Source organism: Bubalus bubalis, chromosome 22 (genome assembly GCF_019923935.1).
Source record: "Bubalus bubalis isolate 160015118507 breed Murrah chromosome 22, NDDB_SH_1, whole genome shotgun sequence".
Taxonomy (NCBI): Eukaryota; Metazoa; Chordata; class Mammalia; order Artiodactyla; family Bovidae; genus Bubalus; species Bubalus bubalis.
Window position 1 is genome coordinate 55,634,548 of NC_059178.1, and position 22,727 is coordinate 55,657,274.

General features: G+C 39.1%; 1 protein-coding gene across 6 annotated transcripts in view; it reads left to right on the top strand.

The window, feature by feature from the left end:
- LOC123331130 overlaps window positions 1–22,727 on the top strand; it is a 587,693-nt gene that overhangs the window by 341,037 nt on the left and 223,929 nt on the right. For 2 of the 6 annotated variants that reach the window (XM_044934513.2, XM_044934516.2), the window contains one exon: window positions 18,611–19,100. The exons of 2 other annotated variants lie outside the window; for them this stretch is intronic. In XM_044934513.2, coding sequence (XP_044790448.2) covers window positions 18,611–18,743 — 133 coding nt within the window. In that variant the 3' untranslated portion in view covers window positions 18,744–19,100. Of the gene's footprint in view, window positions 1–47; window positions 108–6,641; window positions 6,702–18,610; window positions 19,101–22,727 lie in introns of those variants that run through there. 2 more of the 6 variants (XM_044934520.2, XM_044934517.2) reach the window with 2 other exon arrangements.

Sequence of the window (22,727 nt, forward strand, 5' to 3'; positions counted from 1 at the left end):
TTATCTGTCTGTTAAGGTGTACTAAATTATTTTTAAAATCTTCTTAGACTTTGGCCACCTCACGTGAAGAGTTGACTCATTGGAAAATACCCTGATGCTGGGAGAGATTGGGGGCAGGAGAAGAAGGGGACTACAGAGGATGAGATGGCTGGATGGCATCACCGACTCAATGGACATGAGTTTGGGTAAACCCCGGGAGTTGGTGACGGACAGGAAGGCCTGGCATGCTACAGTTCATGGGATCGCAAAGAGTTGGACATGACTGAGCGAATGAACTGAAGATGTGCTAAGTAGTCATTGAGGGGAAAAGCTCTGTTCCAATAGCATTTTATTTCATATAATTTTGATAATTTTAGCATGTAGAGATAATACAAAAACAAGTTATGTGGTGGAGAGACACAGCACTTTGGATATTGATTTTTTTTTTAATTGGAAAGCTTGCATAGTTCAACTATATGTGCTTTATTATCGTCAGATACAAACATGCTAGAAAATGAGACTGTAAATGTACGGATTTTTCTAGTCATAGAAATGTTCTGAATATTCCTGCTGAGTCTCCTGGTTTGTTTGTGAGGTTTTTGTAATATGTATATTTGCACTGATTTAAAATTTGATACTGGGCTTCCCTGGTGGCTCAGATGATAAAGAATATACTTGCAATGCAGGAGACCTGGGTTCAATTGCTGGATATGGAAGAGCCCCTCGAGAAGAGCATGGCAACCTACTCCAGTATTCTTGCTTGAGAAAGTCCATGGACAGAGGTGCCTGGTGGGCTTCAGCCCACTGGGTCTCAAAGAGTCAGACACCGAGTGACTATTACCTGCACTTCAAAAGTAGATATTATTTTGTAAACTGTTTATTGCCACACATGATAATCACACAGTTCATCACTGCCCTTCTAGAAAGAGTTCTTAATCTTTTCATTCCTTTGTCAGAAGAAAATCTATGAAATTTAGATCCAGGGTCTCTTTGGCCAAAAACACACAAAGTTTAAATTATTATTTGGATTCAGAGTTTATTACCTTATAAACCTTTGATCAAAGAGGAGACAGAGTCAAAGAAAAGTCCCATACATTTTTGGGCATGCAAGGGTTAGTTGAGATCAGGATCTGTCTTACCGACCACTATCAAGTGGGATTCAAGAAGGATAGTTAGTTTGCTTTTGAAAATCTAAGTCATGGAAGTTCAGTGCTTCAGTGGCTTCTAAGTAAAACAGCGTATGATTTCTCATGATAATCTGCCACCAGAGAAGCAGCTTTTAATTAAGAATATAAATAATAACATCTCTCAGGAGGATAGTGGAAATAATTGCCAGTGTCAGAACATTCTAACGTTTTTCTTTTTTATTTTCCAAAGTTTCCCTAATGTCTTATTTCCTATGTTGTAATACAAATTCTTAACAAAACCTTTCATGCTTTCTGGATCTGGGGGCGTTCAATGGTGTTTACTTCTCCGAGTCATCAACACCCGTGACTCCATTAAAGTCTAAAAGACCCTTTATCTTCTATAAAATTCTCAGTTTTAATTAATAATTGAAAGCATCCCAGAGAACTTTTAAAGAAAAATACCAAGTCAAGTTGGCCATTCGTAGGAAGGGGCTTCAGCAGCTGCTGTTGTAATGATTCATATGACATCACACCTCTTCTCTGGGGTATATCCTGGTGTAAATGAATGAAGAAAAACGAAAAAAAAAGAGCAGCTGCAGGGGTAGCATATGGCTGCAATGTTTGCACCTCAGTGGCTGCTTGGAAAGTTTCAGTCACCAGTCAAAAGCTCTGCGGTTGAAGTTGCGATGAGATACAGTGTCGATATTAAGAGGTGTGGTTGCTAGGGCTATGATATGAAAGTACAGCAGGCTGGGTAGTTTACACAACAGAAGTGTATTCTCTTGCTCTTTTGGAGGTGGGGAAGTTTGAGATGGAAGTATTGGCAGAATCTGTTCTTTCTGAGGCTTGTCTCCTTGGCTTGCAGATGGTAGTCTCTCTTTGTCGTCACGTGGTCTTCCCTCTGTTCCTGTCTGTGTCCTGATTTCATCCTCTCACGACACTGGTTATATTGGGTTGGAGCCCCCCTCTCCCCACAGTGACCTCATTTTAACTTCATTATCTCTGAGAAGTGTTTCCTTTCTACTTCAGTAGGTTTTGCTGATACCACCATTTTTCAAGCGCCAGAGCCCAGCGTGGCCTAACAGCAGATTGCCCTCGTCCCGGCCCTCCATCTCTTCTTGGCCTTTCTCCCCCGTGTCTTCAACTTTCTCTCTGACTCCTCTGCAAGTGCACGCCTGCTCCCTCACCCCCTCTCTCTGATGGTTTCTCTGCTTCCTTCTCAGTCTCCTCTTTCCCATCTCATTATTTGGCTCAAATTAGGTAAAGGCTTACATGGAATTAATAGATAGTAAAGGCTATTTGTGCTAAAATAGGATATAACTAATGGTCTGACAGCTCTATAAATCATGAAGGATATAAATGTACAATTAAATCAGCCAAAAGTGTAACAAAACAATTGGTTTTTTAACACATTTTGAAAATATTTTTCCTCTTTTAAATTATAGAATAATAGCTCTATTGATAATGGTAATTAGAAATGTAATTAATCATTGAAATGAAATATTTCTAGGGTAAATATTGAGCATTGAGATGAAATTTCAACCAAAGCTATGATATATATTCTTTTATACATTTAGCCTTGTGAGTATGTTTTATTGACATTGTTTAATTGCTGAATCATGTCTGTCTTTTATGACCTTATGAACTGTAGCCCACCAGGCTCCTCTGTCTATGGAATTTTCTAGGCAAGAATACTAGAGTGGGTTGTCATTCCCTCCTCCAGAGGAATCTTCCCACCCCAGGGGTAGAACCTGTGTTTCCTGCATTGGCAGGTGGATTCTTTATCACTGAGCCATCAGGGAAGCACCGTGTGTCTTTATATGTGTGTATAAATGTTAAATGTGTATGTGTATATGTCTCTATTACTTACCATTCTTGTTTGTGCATTCCCTTGAGTAAAGATTTGGTGGGTACATTTAGATTTGTGAAGATGAGGCGTGGGGCAAGGTCATTCCCAGGGTCTGCCTCTAGGCAGAACAAATGGACAGCACTTCAGCATAAAGTCAGAGAATGTTAGGCTGCCTGTCAGGGATGATGGGCAAGCTGATGAGGCTGACCTGATTAATCTGGATAAGATAAACCAGTTTTGTAGCCTTGAATTAATGATTTATGAGGCAGTGGTGACTGCTTGGTTTAAACCAGGGTGAGAGGAAGGAAAACAAACCCAAATACTTTTGAAGAAAATAGGTTATACCATAATAAAATGCTAATATAGTAAGTTTTATAAAGACAAATCATGAATTTTTGAAATAATAAATGTTGGCTAGAGAGACAGTATTTTCTTTAATTAGTAAGGTATATTTTCTTGAGATATTTAGCCATTCTGCTTCCATGCATATAGACACAAACATATGTAATAGGTCTATGCTGCTGCTGCTGCTAAGTCGCTTCAGTCGTGTCCGACTCTGTGGGACCCCATAGATGGCAGCCCAACAGGCTCCCCCGTCCCTGGGATTCTCCAGGCAAGAACACTGGAGTGGGTTGCCATTTCCTTCTCCAATGCAGGAAAGTAAAAAGTGAAAGTGAAATCGCTCAGTCGTGTCTGACTCCCAGCGACTCCATGGACTGCAGCCCACCAGGCTCCTCCATCCATGGGGTTTTCCAGACAAGAGTACTGGAGTGGGGTGCCATATCAATGCTGTGTTATCTTACCTCTGAAACTTTTTCTGAGACATAAAGAAAACATTTTTCATGAAGAAAATGTTTAAAATTCTTGACCAATAATACTTTTTGAGAGTTGGCAAGTGACCTCCACATGCAACCTTCCCTCATGTAATTTGTCAGATACATTAAAATAAAGTATTTCTTTTTATTCAAAAGTCCATTCTTTAAAAACTTTATTTCAAAATAACTTTGGATTTACAGAAGAATTGTAAAGGTAGTACAGAAGGTTCCTGTATATCCATCCCCCAGCTTCCAATAGTTATCATTTTAAATAATCATCATGTATGTATTAAAATGAAGAATGTAATACTGACACAACATTATCAATTGAACAAGCCTTCATTTTCCACCAGATTTTTCACTAATGTTCTTCAAACCTGAGATCCAATATAGGACACAAACATTGCATTCTCTTTCATCACATATCCTTATTTTTGTCTAATATATATTCATTTCTTGGTCTTTCCTTGTGTTTATTGATCTTGATACTTTTGAGGAGTATTGATCTAGTATTTTGGAGTATTTGTTCCTCAACATAGGTTAAACATAGGTTTAACTGATGTTTTCTCATGGTTTTGAGCTTTTTAGAAATTACCACAGACGTGAGTGTTCTTATTCTACCATTCTGTCAGGAAGTACAAGATATCAACTTTATCTGTTATGAGATACTAATCACTTGGTTAAGGTGGTGTCTACCAGATTTCCCCACCAAAAAGTTACTATTTCACTTTTCCCATATCCTCTTTGTTGCAAGTCAGTTGCTAGACCCAGGATACTCTGAGAGGAATTCAGAACTACCTCCTGGAGAGAGAAATATCAAGAACTCTGTGGACACATGTAACCATAGTAGTTAATACTGTGTGGGAGGAGAAACCTTGAAGATATACAAATATGCATTCCAAAAGATTTCCCTACTAAATTAAAAATTGTCCCATTGATCCATGGAACCTGCCTGCAGCAATTAGTACCCCAGTGTCCCAATGGTAATTTCCTATTCCCCTCATTCCTTTTAATTTATTACTTAGTAATCTTCTGTAGGGAAGATGGCCCCCTTACCTCCAATTTATTTGTTAATGTATTATTTATATCAGTATGGATTCATGGACTTTTCTTGTTAAGAGTATAAACCTATAATTATTTATTTTTTGCTCAAATTATTGGGCCATTTAGAGTTCTTTCAGCTTGATCTTAGGAAAGAGTTATTTTAATTTAATAAATTATAATAGAAAATGATGTTGATATAGAGGATAAAATAACCATATAGTCAATGGATCCAATGAACAAGTTCACCTTTGTAACCATGAATAATGACTGCACCAAGTAAATGTCTAACAGGCTCAAACAGAGGTGCTGATTTTAACTTCTAAAGCATCAGAGTGTATATTTACTCAAGTAAGTTTTTTTGTTTTTGTTTTTTTTTTTGCAAAAAAAGAATTATCATGCATTGATTCTTAGTTTTATTGGTGAAACAACTTTAGAACAGAATATTTGTACCAAAGAGATAAAGTCCTTTAGCCGAGGTTACTTGAATACATATGCTTTTAGGGGACAGTTGTGGTGGCAACAGGGGTAACTCAGGAAAATCGGTTAAAAACAGGGCTACCTACTGGTATATATCTACTGGAATGCTTCATGTGTGCAATGATAGCAAGTGTTAGTTTTTAATTATGCACTGCACCATGTTTTATAAAACAATTTAAAAATAGCGAATCCAGGGATTAATTGAATCCTGCTATTTTTCTACAATCAGTAGTAAATTCTGTAATCCCCTATACTCAGTTAAGTTAAAGTGACTGAGTGGATCAGTGATGTACAACACATTGAGTATTGGCCCTCTTTTCAAAACAACCAGAGAACATCGCAGGAAAATGTCTTTTTTCAGGTTAACATTTAGATGAATTTGTAAGATGAACTGCCAGCAATTCATAGGCTGATTTTCTTATCATACATTGTCTAGTTTTGCAGTTTTAGAGTACTACCCAGCTTTCAGTTTTTAATTTCAACTTTAAAAACTTTCTTAGGCACAAAAGATACGGATTTAATTACTTGGTTATATTGTGAATTGAAAAATACTATTCTAATCCCAGACCATGGATATATATAATATTTTGGTTGTCTTAATTGCAGGAATTTAATGCTGAAAAATTATAATACCAAGGATAAGTTTTTGATTATATGCATATGGTTTCAGAAGGATAAATTGCATATATTTAATTCTAAGTAAAGATAAAAACACACCAAGTCACAGGTGTAAATGGCACATCAAAATCTGTAGGATTTAATACATTAGTATATTCTAATAAGTCTTGAGGAATATATCTCAATTTGTCTTTATATTTGTTCTAGGATCAGTGATTACAATCTTCTGAATTTTAGTTGAGTAATATGTAGGAATAGTTAATGACAGATTATGAGTAAAAGTAAACCAGAGACTGTTTTTTCTTTTAATTGAAGGTAGTTGATTTATAATATTATTTTACTTTCAGGTATACAACATAGTGATTCAGTATTTCTATAGATTATACTCCAGTTGAAGTTATTGCAAAATAATGGCTGTATTTCCCTGTGCTATACAATGTATCCTTGTTGCTTATCTACTTTATACATAGAATTTTGTATGTCTTAATCCACTACTCCTGTCATGCCCTTCCCCACTTCTCTCTTCCACTGGTAACCACTAGTTTGCGTTCCACATCTGTGAGCCTGTTTCTTTTGGTTGTATTTGTTTGGTTTATTTTTTAGATTGCACATATAAGTTATAGCAGACATGGTGTGTTTTTTCTGTTTTGTTTTACTAAGCATAATGTCCCCTGGGTCAATCAATTGTTGTTTAGTCACTAAGTCATATAAAACTCTTTTGCAACTCCACAGACTCTAGCCCTCCAGGTTCTTCTGTTCATGGGGTTTCCCAGGCAAGAATACTGTAGTGGATTGTCATCTTCTCCAGAGGATCTTCCAGAATCAGGGATTGAACCCACATCTCCTGCTTTGGCACGGGGTTTCTTTACCACTAAGCTACCAGGGAAGCCCCTGGGTCAATCTCCATTGCTGTAAATGGCAGAATTTCATTTATGAAATAAATTTATGGCTGAGTAATATCCCAGTGTGTGTGCGTTTGTATATATAATCCATTTATTTGCTGATGGACACTTAGGTTGCTTTTAAGTTCAGTTCAGTCACTCAGTCGTGTCCGACTCTTTGCGTCCCCATGAATCGCAGCACGCCAGGCCTCTCTGTCCATCATCAACTCCCGGAGTTCACTCAGACTCATGTCCATCGAGTCAGTGATGCCATCCAGCCATCTCATCCTCTGTCATCCCCTTCTCCTCCTCTCCCAAATCCATCCTAGCATCAGAGTCTTTTCAATGAGTCAACTCTAGCAAGAGGTGGCCAAAGTACTGGAGTTTCAACTTCAGCATCATTCCTTCTAAAGAACACCCAGGACTGATCTCCTTCAGAATGGACTGGTTGGATCTCCTTGCAGTCCAAGGGACTCGCAAGAGTCTTCTCTAACACCACACTTCAAAGCATCAATTCTTCAGCGCTCAGCCTTCTTCACAGTCCAACTCTCACATCCATACATGACCAAGGAAAACCATAGCCTTGACTAGATGGACCTTTGTTGGCAAAGTAATGTCTCTGCTTTTGAATATGCTATCTAGGTTGGTCATAACTTTCCTTCCAAGGAGTAAGCGTCTTTTAATTTCATGGCTGCAGTCACCATCTGCAGTGATTTTGGAGCCCAGAAAAAGAAAGTCTGACACTGTTTCCACTGTTTCCCCATCTATTTCCCATGAAGTGATGGGATCGGATGCCATGATCTTTGTTTTCTGAATGTTGAGCTTTAAGCCAACTTTTTCACTCTCCTCTTTCACTTTCATCAAGAGGCTTTTTAGCTCCTCTTCACTTTCTGCCATAAGGGTGGTATCATCTGCATATCTAAGGTTTTTGATATTTCTCCCAGCAAACTTGATTCCAGCTTGTGCTTCTTCAGTCCAGCGTTTCTCATGATGTACTCTGCATATAAGTTAAATAAGCAGGGTGACAATATACAGCCTTGATGAACTCCTTTTCCTATTTGGAACCAGTCTGTTGTTCCATGTCCAGTTCTAACTGTTGCTTCCTAACCTGCATATAGGTTTCTCAAGAGGCAGGTCAGGTGGTCTGGTATTCCCATCTCTTTCAGAATTTTCCACAGTTTATTGTGATCCACACAGTCAAAGGCTTTGGCATAGTCAATAAAGCAGAAATAGATGTTTTTCTGGAACTCTCTTGCTTTGTCCATGAACCAGCGGATGTTGGCAATTTGATCTCTGGTTCCTCTGCCTTTTCTTAAACCAGCTTGAACATCAGGAAGTTCACAGTTCACATACTGCTGAAGCCTGGCTTGGAGAATTTTGAGCATTAGTTTACTAGCGCATGAGATGAGTGCAATTGTGTGGTAGTTTGAGCATTCTTTGGCATTGCCTTTCTTTGGGATTGGAATGAAAACTGACCTTTTCCAGTCCTGTGGCCACTGCTGAGTTTTCCAAATGTGCTGGCATATAAAGTGCAGCACTTTCACAGCATCATTTTTCAGGATTTGAAATAGCTCCACTGGAATGCCATCACCTCCACCAGCTTTGTTTGTAGTGATGCTTTCTAAGGCCCACTTGAGTTCGCATTCCAGGATGTCTGGCTCTAGGTCAGTGATCACATCATTGTGATTATCTGGGTTGTGAAGATCTTTTTTAGACAGTTCTTCTGTGTATTCTTGCCACCTCTTCTTAATATCTTCTGCTTCTGTTAGGTTCATACCATTTCTGTCCTTTATTGAGCCCATCTTTGCATGAAATGTTCCCTTGGTATCTCTAATTTTCTTGAAGAGATCTCTAGTCTTTCCCATTCTGTTGTTTTCCTCTATTTCTTTGCATTGATCGCTGAGGAAGGCTTTCTTATCTCTTCTTGCTATTCTTTGGAACTCTGCATTCAGATGCTTATATCTTTCCTTTTCTCCTTTGCTTTTCGCTTCTCTTCTTTTCACAGCTATTTGTAAGGCCTCCCCAGACAGCCATTTTGCTTTTTTGCATTTCTCTTCCATGGGGATGGTCTTGATCCCTGTCTCCTGTACAATGTCATGAACCTCATTCCATAGTTCATCAGTCTATCTATCAGATCTAGGCCCTTAAATCTATTTCTCACTTCCACTGTATAATCATAAAGGATTTGATTTAGGTCATACCTGGATGGTCTAGTGGTTTTCCCTACTTTCTTCAATTGAAGTCTGAATTTGGCAATAAGGAGTTCATGATCTGAGCCACAGTCAGATCCTGGTCTTGTTTTTGCTGACTGTATAGAGCTTCTCCATCTTTGGCTGCAAAGAATATAATCAATTTGTTTTCGGTGTTGACCATCTGGTGATGTCCGTGTATGCAGTCTTCTCTTGCGTTGTTGGAAAAGGGTGTTTGCTATGACCAGTACACTTTCTTGGCAAAACTCTATTAGTCTTTGTCCTGCTTCATTCCATATTCCAAGGCCAAATTTTCCTGTTACTCCAGGTGTTTCTTGACTTCCCACTTTTGCATTCCAGTCTCCTATAATGAAAAGGACATCTTTTTTGGGTGTTAGTTCTAAAAGGTCTTGTAGGTCTTCATAGAACCATTCAACTTCAGCTTCTTCAGCGTTACTGGTTGGGGCATAGACTTGGATTACTGTGATATTGAATGGATTGCCTTGGAAACGAACAGAGATCATTCTGTCATTTTTGAGATTGCATCCAAGTACTGCATTTCGGACTCTCTTGTTGACTATGATGGCTACTCCATTTCTTCTGAGGGATTCCTGCCTGCAGTAGTAGATATAATGGTCATCTGAGTTAAATTCACCCATTCCAGTCCATTTTAGTTTGCTGATTCCTAGAATGTCAACATTCACTCTTGCCATCTCCTGTTTGACCACTTCCAATTTGCCTTGATTCATGGACCTGACATTCCAGGTTCCTATGCAATATTGCTCTTTACAGCATCCGACCTTGCTTCTCTCACCAGTCACATACACAGCTGGGTATTCTTTTTGCTTTGGCTCCATCCCTTCATTCTTTCTGGAGTTATTTCTCCACTGATCTCCAGTAGCATATTGGGCACCTACTGACCTGGGGAGTTCCTCATTCAGTATCCTATCATTTTGCCTTTTCATACTGTTCATGGGGTTCTCAAGGCAAGAATACTGAAGTGGTTTGCCATTCCCTTCTCCGGTGGACCACATTCTGTCAGATCTCTCCACCATGACCTGCCCATCTTGGGTTGCCCCACGGGCATGGCTTAGTTTCATTGAGTTAGACAAGGCTGTGGTCCTAGTGTGATTAGATTGACTAGTTTTCTGTGAGTATGGTTTCAGTGTGTCTGCCCTCTGATGCCCTCTTGCAACACCTACTGTCTTACTTTTCTCTTACCTTGGGCTGGGGGTGTCTCTTCACGGCTGCTCCAGCAAAGTGCAGCTGCTGCCCCTTACCTTGGACAAGGGGTATCTCCTCACAGCCTCCCTTCCTGACCTTCAATGTGGGATAGCTCCTCTAGGCCCTCCCCGCGCAGCCAGGGCTCCTTGGACGTGGGGTTGGTCCTCCCGGCCGCCATCCCTGGCCTCCGGCGTGGGGTTGGTCTTCCCGGCCGCCGCCCCTGGCCTCGGGCTTGGGGGCATGGGGTAGCTCCTCCTGGCCGCTGCCCCTGACCTCCGACCTGGGGTAACTACTCTCGGCCGCCCCCCCCCCCCCCCCCCCCCCGACCTCAGACGCGGGGTAGCTCCTCTCGGCCTTTCCTGCACCGTGGCAGCCTGGCACTCTCGGCCGCTGCCCCTGACTTCGGAGGTGGGGCTGCCTCCCTTCGGGCATGGGGTTAGGTTGCTCTTAGGAGTTTTTATAAAATGTGATGTTGGGAACAGTGGACAAGCTGGACACTTACTTTACAGTATGATATTGAAGACATCAACCATCTCTATTTTCCTCCTGTCTTCCCAGTACTTGCTAAGTGTCTAATGCAGCTGGCTGCGATAATCCCCCTGACCCCTTTCCCTGAAGAAATACTCTGGAATTCTGTGGGCTGAGGGCAAATACTCTTCCTTTTTTGAAGGGTGAGTCTCAGGATTGCATACCTCCTCCAATCTTGCAGTGCTTGAGGTTGCTGAAATGCTATCACCCCCTTTCCTGATCCTCATCTCCCCTCCCCCCACCAAGCATTCCCACTGTGTCAGGCGCCTCAATGTTCTGAGTGAGACGACGTGGAAGTCGGTCTTTGGGTAGCAACCCCAAAAGGCTGGTGTGTTGGATGGATGCTTCAGTGATTCCTTCTCATGTAGGGGAAATCAGGGGCTGAGTGGTCTGAGTACTGAGCTATGGAGGTTTGGACGCAGGGCTGTAACAGATAAGCTGCTCCTCTTACCCATTATACAGCATTCCCCGCCCCCCCCCCTCAGTTTTGTGCTCCCTTGGTGTCCTGCAGATTCTTACCTGGATTCTAGAGTTCCCATAAAGCATTTTGGCCCAGGTGTCTTTTCATCCATGTTTCTGTGGAGGGAAGAGAGCGCAGCACTGACTTCCTCTTCCACTATCTTTCTGAGGTTACTCTGAAGATTTAAACATTTATGGCAGGAGGGGACTTACAGCAGAGGGGCATTACTGACCAATAAAATACTCTATTCAAATCATAAAAGGTTCTTTTATTTTCCTAAATGAGTTGCAGTTTTAGGATTATTTTTTAAGGTGACTGAAACGTGTATGTTTTATGATTTGAGGGTGCACAGGCTGTATGTGTCTGCATGTGTCAGGATCGGACTAGTTTGTGTTACCGCAAATGAATAAGCAAAGTCTCAGTGATCGAAAGCATCAAACGTTTGTTTTTGAACTGACGTTCAGCACCAGGGCAGCTGTTCCCCAGGTGATCAAGGGTGAGAGAGGAGACAGATTCAGGACACTGGGCTCCCTTGGATGAGGCATTAGGAAAAGAAGAAAGACTGAAGAACCTGCTGGAAAGTCCATTCTTTGGCCTGAAATAGGCACTCCTCATTTGTCACCATCCATGACCAATCACATGTTCTTTATGAACTACAGATGATTGTAATACTCCTGTGTGTTTGGAGGACTGGTGACATGGGTATGGGGGGCGATCTGAGGTGTCTCTCCCACAATAGAAGACAGTAAGTTAAAAAGATAAGATATTTGCCAAGAATTGGCTAATTTCCTTCCATTAATTACAATATATCAGTGGAACAAATGGAATGGTTATGTTATCAAATTTCCTTATCTCTTATATAAATGGCAAAAATATTATATATTCATTTTTGTCAGTATGTTTCCATTAAGTTATTTTAAAAGTTGGCCAAAAGTGGTCATCGAAGTCACATTGTTTGAGTTTAGAACTTGCAAATGTGAATATTTGCAAATTCAGAGAAATTGTAAACATACTTGAGATTAAGACTAATTACTTGAAGGAAAAAAATAAATGTTTTATATGTATGCCCAACATGAGTTCAGTTAATGATTACACAACAACAATAGTAATGCACATGATTGCTAATACATTCAAATTCCAAACATGTAAAAATTAGGAAGCCAGTCTTTTGTTAAATAATGTAAAAATGTAATAATCAACATGTAATTAATCTACAGAAAACCCCTGGCATTTATAAATAAAACCAATTGCATTTCCTTTCTTAAGAAATAAATTATAACTGCATAAATAACCTTGAAAACCTCTGCTCTTGTTTAAGTGTTTGAATAATGGAGTATTTGGACAGAATAAGTAATGATTTGGGGAAAAAAAGATTCATACACTTTGTTTTCTTATAAGATAGAGTAAAATGTTTTTTTACCCTCTGTCTGTTGTGTTTAGTCACTTCAGTCTTGTCCAACTCTTGGCGACCCCATGGACTGTAGCCCACCAGGCTCCTTTGCCCATGAGATTCTGCAGGCAAGAATACTAGAGTGGGTTGCCATTTCCTCCTCCAGGGGATCTTCCCGACCCAGGGATTGAACCTGTGTCTCTTATGTCTCCTGCATTAGCAGATGGGTTCTTTACCACTAGCACCACCTGAGAACCCATCTGTCTATTAAATAAGATCTATTTTCCTTGAAAACAACAACAAAAAAAATCCCTTGACTGTTTTGCTATTATGTGATTTAAATCATTAATTCTAAGAAAACAGGTGAATTCTAGTCCAAAATCCTATGATAGCATTTATACTCAAAGCGACGTACTTTACATGAAATTAAATATTTTTAAATTGAGAAATTGTTCCTACCAATAAACTGCCCATGCTGTTTTGGTAGTCATTTCACTTATTTAAGCTTGTGAATGTTAGTATATTCTCTCAAGGATTTTAAATATATTTTCTGAGTAAAAGGTACTATATGTTTCCAACTACTTGGCACTTTTAAGCTCAGGGCCCAATTATATTCTGCATCCCCCATGACGGAGACTGCTAAGCCCTGGAACTGCAAAGATGAATAACTCACGTAAGTCCTGTCAGCATGGAATCGACACAGAGTGAATGTAAGGTGGAGAGACAGAGATGAACTGACACATGATGTCCATCTGCTATCATAAGCACTCTTAATTATCCAGAAAGATCTGGGGACACTTCACTCTGCACTTCTGAGTCACCAGTTTCTCATTTACAGGAGGGAATATACAATTATGCTGACCTAAATTTACTAATTTGTGAAAACCAACTGCTAGTGGTAAAGAACCCGCCTGCCAGCTCTGCCAGTCTCCTGCAGGAGACTTAAGAGACACTGACTGGTTCAATCCCTGGGTCGGGAGGATCCCCTGGAGAAGGAAATGGCAACCCTCTTGCCTGGAGGATCCCATGGACAGAGGAGCCTGGTGGGCTACAGTCTGTAGGGCCACACAGAGTCTGACACGACTGAAGCAAGTTAGCACGTCATGGCACAATCTAATTGGTGAAATGGAATATTTGTTTCACAATTCATAAAGACATGCAGCTGTTACTTGTTTATGTCCTTTTAGAATTAACAAGGAGATATATTTATACGTGTTATTTATTAATTAATAGGCATTTATATTTAAATTTAGTTGCATCCGTAGGTAATAGTATATAGCACTTTGGCAAGAGATAATTAATGACTTTTATAACCATCACTGCTCATCAGATACAAGAACAATTGCTAATGAAAATTGATTTGGCAAGACATATTATATGTGTGAGTGTGTGTGTTTACTAATATGTATGTTTTTGACATAAAAACCCTAATAATTACATGAAAAATAAAATTAATGGTTTTTAATTAACTTTTGTTAATGGTTGACTGAAGGTAATAAAAGAATAGAGTGAGAAGATTACAAATAAAACACTATGGGCAGATTGTGGGGTTTTTTTGTAATTATATATTTTATTTTATTTTTTATTATTATTATTTTTTTTTACTTTACAATATTGTATTTGTTTTGCCATACATCAACATGCATCTGCCATGGGTGTACACGTGTTCCCCATCCTGAACCCCCCTCCCACCTCCCTCCCTGTACCATCCCTCTGGGTCATCCCAGTGCACCAGCCCCAAGCTTCCTGTATCCTGCATCGAACCTGGACTGGCGATTCGTTTCTTATATGATATTATACATGTTTCAATCCCATTCTCCCAAATCATCCCTCCCCTCCCTCTCCCACAGAGTCCAATAGACTGTTCTATACATCTGTGTCTCTTTTGCTGTCTCGCATACAGGGTTGTCGTTACCATCTTTCTAAATTCCATATATATGCGTTAGTATACTGTATTGGTGTTTTTCTTTCTGGCTTACTTCACTCTGTATAATAGGCTCCAGTTTCATCCACCTCATTAGAACTGATTCAAATGTATTCTTTTTAATGGCTGAGTAATACTCCATTGTGTAAATGTATCACAGCTTTCTTATCCATTCATCTGCTGATGGACACCTAGGTTGCTTCCGTGTCCTGGCTGTTATAAACAGTGCTGCGATGAACATTGGGGTACACGTGTCTCTTTCAGTCCTGGTTTCCTCGGTGTGTATGCCCAGCAGTGGGGTTGCTGGGTCGTATGGCAGTTATGCTCTGTGTTTAGTTATCTGATCATATTAGAGTAAAGCAGTCCAACATAGTGTTTATATAAAGCTGTTTTTGAAGTGAGCTTAATGAATCTACCTCCTGAATTCATTCTCAGTCCAAGTTTATACTGACTGGAGAGTCTTGAGTAAGTCGTTTGCCCTCTCACATCCTAAACTATATCATCTGGAATACAGCAATAAAAATAATAACAGTAAGAAGAGGAACTATATCTACTGAGGAGGGTGGTTCAAAGAATGGAAGGTGCTACAATATATAAGCTATTTAATATATTTCCAACTCATAGAAACATGTCCATCACTTTGAACTGTTTTTAATAGTAGTGATAATGATAGCATAGAAACTAATCCTATCCCCTGAAGATAAAGAGGGGATTCCTGGTCCCTCAGATGGTAAAGAATCTGCCTGCAGTACAGGAGACTGGGGTTCTATCCCTGGGTCGGGAAGATTCCCTGGAGAAGGGAATGGCAACCCACTCCAGTATTCTTGCCTGGAGAATTCCATGGACACAGGAGCCTGGCAATGAATTTGTAATACTTCAATCAACTACTAGGATCAAAATTACTAAGATCTTACAAACCAGTTTGTTAGATTGATTATTAATAACCATATTCCAAGACCAAACATGGTCAGCTTGCCATTCTGCCTCACTTCAATTGATCAAGACAATACAGAACATAAAATTACATGAAATCAAAGCTTCCTAAACCAGAGGAAGACAAGACCCAGAGGACAGAGCTCATGGGAGCAGTTTATTTTGTACACCAAAAACAAAACCAGTGGCCTACCTTCTCTCTCTCTATCTTTTATTCTCTCTTTTCTCAGTCTACAGCTCTCCTACCTCAATAGTAAGGATAAAATATTACCTATCTGCTTAAGGTGGTGTGTGTCCCTCTGGAACATTTTTCTTAATATCCACTGATGCATTGCCTAAACCTTTCTCTATAAAATATTTTACTCTTTATATCTCAGTTTCATTAATGGCAGTTAGCCCTGTTAAACCCTTAAAATATATTTTAAAATATGCTCTATCCCTTTATAATATAGCATTTGTGAATTAAAAACAAGTTTCACAAGCCAAACTACTAGATGAATCAACATAAATTATCAAAATTAATGAAATTTTGCTGTAAATTATTGGGTTGGTAAAAAAAAAAAAAGTCTGTTTGAGTTTTTCCATAAGATGTTATAGGAAAATTTAAATGAACTTTTTGGCCAACCCAATATATTCTGTTTGGAAGTTGATAGAATTTTTTTGTTCCCATTTAATGATGGTCTACTTAATTCACACAAAGAATTAGAATGCAACTTAAACATTTAAAACTGTAGATAAAATCCAAAGGGTCAAATTATTTAAAATAATAGAGAAATCAGGATAAAGAAACAGAGATAGAGATAATATTTATACAGATAAATGGAAACAGTATGAACCCATGTAATAAAGGAAGACAGAATATTTGGCTCTAAGTTTCTAGTGGCCAGAGCAAAGGAAAAACATAATCCTTTTCAAAAGTTACAGCCCCTTTAAGATCCAAGGACAGTAGAATTACTAAACTTTCAGAACTTATATCATGAAAGAAGATACTCTGGTATTCTTTAATAACCAACATTTTTTCTTTTGTTATTATTTTACGTTTGACCATTAGCTAGAATTTAAAAAAATTTTAGCCATTTGCTAAAAAATTTAGCAAATTAAATGATTTAAAGTGAATAGCAGTTACAGGAAAATACAGTCATAAGGACAGTGGCTCTTTTCAGATACTGTTTGAGGCAACATGAGCTAAGTATAAACTGGTAATTAGGACCAATGAAAAAAAACACTCAAGTGTTTTTATAGTTTAGCAGGGGGTTTAGGCATGGCACCCCACTCCAGTACTCTTGCCTGGAAAATCCCATGGACGGAGGAGCCTGGTGGGCTGCAGTCCATGGGGTCACTAGAGTCGGACATGGCTGAACGACTTCATTTCACTTTTCACTTTCATGCATTGGAGAAGGAAATGGCAACCCACTCCAGTGTTCTTGCCCGGAGAATCCCAGGGACAGGGGAGCCTGGTGGGCTGCCGTCTATGGGGTCGCACAGAGTCGGGCACGACTGAAGCGACTTAGCAGCAGCAGCAGCAGGGGCTTTAGGACAGACTTTTTTGCATTACTGACACATATGGCAAATATTACTAACAAATGTATACATTATAAATGCTTATAGTGTTTATCAAACCATTTAGTTTCTGGAAAACTTTTCAATAATTTGCTGCCAAGTATTGCTTTTTCTTTTCAAATTAAAAAAAATGCTTATAGAAGGACAGTTGTTATACCATAGACTATATGTGTGTTTTAAAGACTTAGTTTATATGGGCCTATATTACTTTCTCAATTATTAGAAATGTTCCGGTTATATATAATTTTTTAAATTTCCAAAATGCATCTTTATATTGGCTAATTGTTTAGGGCATTACTGCACATGTGTTATTCCCCTTTAATTGCACCATGGACCTCTTTAAATCAAGAATCGTATCCTTTGGTCTTTGGTTTTAATGTGTCTGTAGGCACTCATCACGTTCTCATGATACTGAATTTTGCTGTCTAATTCATGGAATGATAACCAGTGAAATTTTTTGGAGTCTTAAGCATTTTCCAAGATAATTAATAACCATCTTCTGTATTTTCTTCAGATCATACAATCAAAGATTCATTCTGCCTACTTTTGCTGACACGAGGAAAATGGGAGTTGTTTTCTCTGCATAGAAAGATGCTCTTTCTCCCTCCTGACATTTCCAGCTTCTCGAATGTGATGGCACAGACAGTTTCCAATGAAAGCCTAAACCTGTGCTCACTGAGGCACAGATGCGAGCCATCGCTCTTAAACTTCACCTTTTATTTGCCTAAAGATTATCTGGAGCCAAAGTAACAGTCTCTCCTGTCTGAATATTTGAATAAATGGAGACACAAAGTACCAGACAACAACTTAATTCTGAATTTAAAAAAATTGGCATTAATCTCTCCTCTTTCCTGTATATATTCTCTCCTAATGCCACAAGTCACAGCAAATGGCTCATTAAACTTCAAGCAATGCTATGGAATGCTTGCTACCATTTATAGGCAATGCTCTCCAAAGTACAATTAGAGGAAGTATTATGACACAGAACAATGGAGACAATTATTTCTGAAGTTTATTAATGCTAATTAGCATATGGCATCTAAGACAGCTGCTGATACTTCATTGCTAAATACTGGGGGACTAATTAGTGTTTGATGTTAATTAGCTTCTTCTGCCTGTGCCCTGCCCTTAAATGCATCTACACTGTCACCATCGGGCTATTAAAAGTCTGGCCCTCTATTCTGTAGGAACATGATGTGGCATTTAGGAGTTCTTTTAGAGTATATGGCATCCTTTCTTAATATATATGCCCTGGATAGATTCCGCAGAAGTTTCGATAATTAGCTAGTTATCCCACTCTTTATTTAAAACCTACTAGTAAATCATAGATTTTTTTCTAAGTGCCAAAGGGAAGTTGTCTGCTCTTGTTCAGTAGCTCAGTTGTGTCCGACTCTTTGCGACCCCATGGACTGTACCCCGCCAGGCTCCTCTGTCATTCTCTCTGGAGCTATTTGTAATTGTTCTCCACTCTTCCCCAGTGGCATAGTGGACACCTTCCGACCTGGGGTGGGGCTCATCTTCCGGTGTCATATCTTTTTGCCTTTTTATACTGTCCATGGGGCTCTCTAGGCAGGAATAACACCCTGGAGTCGGTTTCCATTTCTTTTTCCAGTGGTCCGTGTTTTGTCGGAACTCATTGCTGTGACCTGTGCATCCTTGGTGGCCCTGCACGGCAAGACTCCCAGGTTCACCGAGTTAACAAGCCCCTTCGCCACTACAAGGCCGTGATCCAAGAAGGGGGCTGACGTGAGGACAGTCCTGTAATTCAGCTTGTATTTTACCATGACCTCTGATAGAGGAATAACTTCAAATGCTAGAGACCTCTGATCTAAGAAGTATCTGGGCTTAATTCATTTAATAACCAAACACATTGCCTGGGTCTGTCAGTGTATGCTCAATCTTTTATTGATGGTTGGCATTCATTATTAAACACATATATCAATTGTGTACACTTTCCCTGTGAACCAGTTCAGTAACTTTCTTCACTTCTGATTCTTTTTTTAACTAAGACGAAATGATTTTTCTCCCTTTTAAAACATAAGAATGAATTTACCCATAAAACTCATCTTTTGAAAATTTCAAAGTTGAGGTGAAGCCGATAATCGGAGAGTTTTCATGTTAGTATTTAAAACCTTAAAAGGTGCTGTTAGTTTGCTTGTTTTTATGGGGGCTGTTGGGTGGGTGGGGGAATAACTGATATTAGTTAAATGAACTTCAGAATTCAGCTCCAAGTATGAATTCTGTGACTAGCAACACCACACTATTATGAAGGTTTAAAATTCTAAAGATAATCTCTGATTTTATTTTTATATGGGGAAAAATTTTTTTATGAAGATATAGGTGTGCAATTTGATTAGTTATAAAAAAGACTTAGTTATTAATAATTACCCTCAAATTTTTGCACATTAGTTTATGGCTTTTAGATATTTTGATACTTTCACAATTGGTATGAATCTATTATGGCCCTTGGCATTAAAAATAAAGGATTGAAACAAAGGTATCCACAGTGGAAATTGTACAATCATTTGTCAAACTTATAACACTACAATGTATTCAACATTTAATGGCCAGAAAATATGCAAAAGGACAAAGAAAAATAGTGAAGAAAAATAACTTATATTCAAGATATAAAAAAAATACCCACTATCATTTTTCTAGGTTGATTTTCTCATTGGGATCTTTGAGCTTTGGAAAACAAGGGATAGACCCACAAAATAAGCTTGTCTTTTTATTTTCTTTCTTCTTTTCACCTTACAAGTTATTTTTTGTCATCTCCTTCATAATTTTTACATTCCTAGTTGGAAAGTAAAATATAAGTTTCAACAAAGATTTCAGGAGGTCAAAATGATAGATAGAAAACTTAAAACATAATACAGTATACTAACGCATATATATGGAATTTAGAAAGATGGTAACAATAACCCTGTGTACGAGACAGCAAAAGAGACACTGATGTATAGAACAGTCTTATGGACTCTGTTGGAGAGGGAGAGGGTGGGAAGATTTGGGAGAATGGCATTGAAACATGTATAATATCATGTATGAAATGAGTTGCCAGTCCAAGTTCGATGCACGATACTGGATGCTTGGGGCTGGTGCACTGGGACGACCCAGAGGGATGGTATGGGGAGGGAGGAGGGAGGAGACTTCAGGATGGGGAACACATGTATACCTGTGGCAGATTCATTTCAATATTTGGCAAAACTAATACAATTTTGTAAAGTTTAAAAATAAAATAAAATTAAAAAAAAAAAACCATAATTGCCTGTTTTAGAACTCTAAGTAGTGAAATATGGAAATTCATAACTATAATTGAGATAGTATAGTGAAAACAGTACCAGAGTTGACTCTTAGTATATTTGTGGCATTGGGACTCAAAGTGTCAGCTTCCTTGTCCATAAAATGAGGATTAGTCTGTTCACTTAGCAGAGTATTTAAGAGTATGTTCTCTGACTGCCAGGTTCCTGCTTCAAGGGGTTCTTTTTTCAAGAGACTCTGTGCCCTGGTGGCGTGTCTCAGCTTTTCCAACTGTGAAGTAATTGTGATGAATTTGCCAGCATGTCTTATACCAGAGACTCTAGGACAAAAGGCTAAGGGAGGTATTAAAATGCAGATACTTTACATGTGATATGAATTGCACATAATTCATATGTGCAATATGAATTATTTACCCCAATTCTGGTAATATCTCTCCCTATACTGAGAAAGTGTTTGATCTCTTTCAACATTCTAGCAAGTCAGTGACGCCAATGTTGAATTTCATAACAGATGCTAGTCAGTAGTCCCACAGCTGAGTTCTAAGGTTATTGGAGACTTAATACTCAAATGTTAAATTAACTATTACCTTAGTATTATTTAGGATGGAGGGTATCAACCAAAATAGATAATGTAGGAGCTGCAAAAATAAGAAGAGTGTATTTAGAGTCTTAAGCATTGCAGTTTGGAAGACACAGATTCAAATATCCCTGAAAGAATGTTTCTTTTTTTTTAATTTTATTTTATTTTTATACTTTACAAAATTGTATTAGTTATGCCAAATATCATAATGAATCTGCCACAGGTATACATGTGTTCCCCATCCTGAACCCTCCTCCCTCTTCCCTCCCCATACCATCCCTCTGGGTCGTCCCAGTGCTCTAGCCCCAAGCATCCAGTATCGTGCGTCGAACCTGGACTGGCAACTTGTTTCATACATGATATTTTACATGTTTCAATGCCATTCTCCCAAATCTTCCCACCCTCTCCCTCTCCAACAGAGTCCATAAGACTGTTCTATACATCAGTGTCTCTTTTGCTATCTCGTACACAGGGTTATTGTTACCATCTTTCTAAATTCCATATATATGCGTTAGTATACTGTATTGGTGTTTTTCTTTCTGGCTTACTTCACTATGTGAAAGAATGTTTCCAGGAAGAGAAAGCATCAGGGGCTTATAAAGAATTGTCACTGACTGACATAAGTCAGAAAGTATTTGTCCTTGAAGAATGGCCAATTGGTTTAGGATAGGGGTTCAGGGCTGCTTCCCTGGTAGCTCAGTGGTAAAGCCCCTGCATGCCAATGGAGACCTGAGATGCAGGTTCAATCCCAGGGCTGGGAAGATCCCCTGGAGGATGGCATGGCAACCTACTCCAGTATTCTTGCCTGGAGAATCCCATGGACAGAGGAGCCTGACAGGCTACACTCCATGGGGTTGCACAGAGTTGGCCACGACTGAGGCAACTCAGCAGCAGCAGCAGCAGCAGGGGTTCAGTAAGTAGACAGGCTATCGTGAGTTATTTTAGGTTGAGTCCAGTATCTTGAGTTTCTGGCAGGTGTTCTGGATGACTTCATCAGGTCAAAGGTCAGGTTACATCCAGGCCAAGATGTGTATAAGTCATCCTTCTTAATGGCCTCAAAGCTGTTTTACATTTTGGTGGGAGATTTAGTATTTTATATATTTATTTCCCTTTTTATTGAAGTTTGATTGATTTATACTATATTAATTTCACATGATCAATTTTTAAATATATTTTAAATAGATATATCATTTAAAGTTTTTATACAATGTTGGCTATATTCCCTATGCTGTAGCATATACCCTTATAGCTTATTAATTTTATCTATGGTAGTTTGTAGCTCTTAATCCCCTTCCCCTATCTTGTCCCTCTCCACTTCCATCTCTCCATAGGTAACCTAGTTTGTTCTCTATCTGACTTTATTTTAGAGAGCTCTCTTACTTCAGTTAGATTTTTCTTTCATAAGGGATAAGAAAAATTATCTTAAAATATGCAACCTGTGAAAAACCTACCATTAAAGAATTCTGGGCTTCCCAAGGGGCTCGGTGACAAAGAATCCACCTGCCAATGCAGGAGATGCGAGTTCGATCCCTGTGTCAGGAAGATCCCCTGGAGTGGAAAAGGGCAACCCACTCCAGTACATTTGCCTGGGAAATTCAACCTACCATTAGATAATTCTACTCTAGTTCACGTTCTGGAGAAGGAAATGGCAACCCACTCCACTATTCTTACCTGAAGAATTCCGTGGACCAAGGAGGCTGGCAGGCTACAGTCCATGGCGTTGCAAAGAGTAGGACACCACTGAGCAACTATTACTCACTAGTTCATATTCAGAAATAAACAAGTGATAGAAAATAAGTACCACTGAGCAAGTTGACTGATTTTTGAAAAGTTACTAGTCCTTGAACCAAGAAGATCTTAACATTGTCCTCATCTTCCCTAAACTAGGGTAT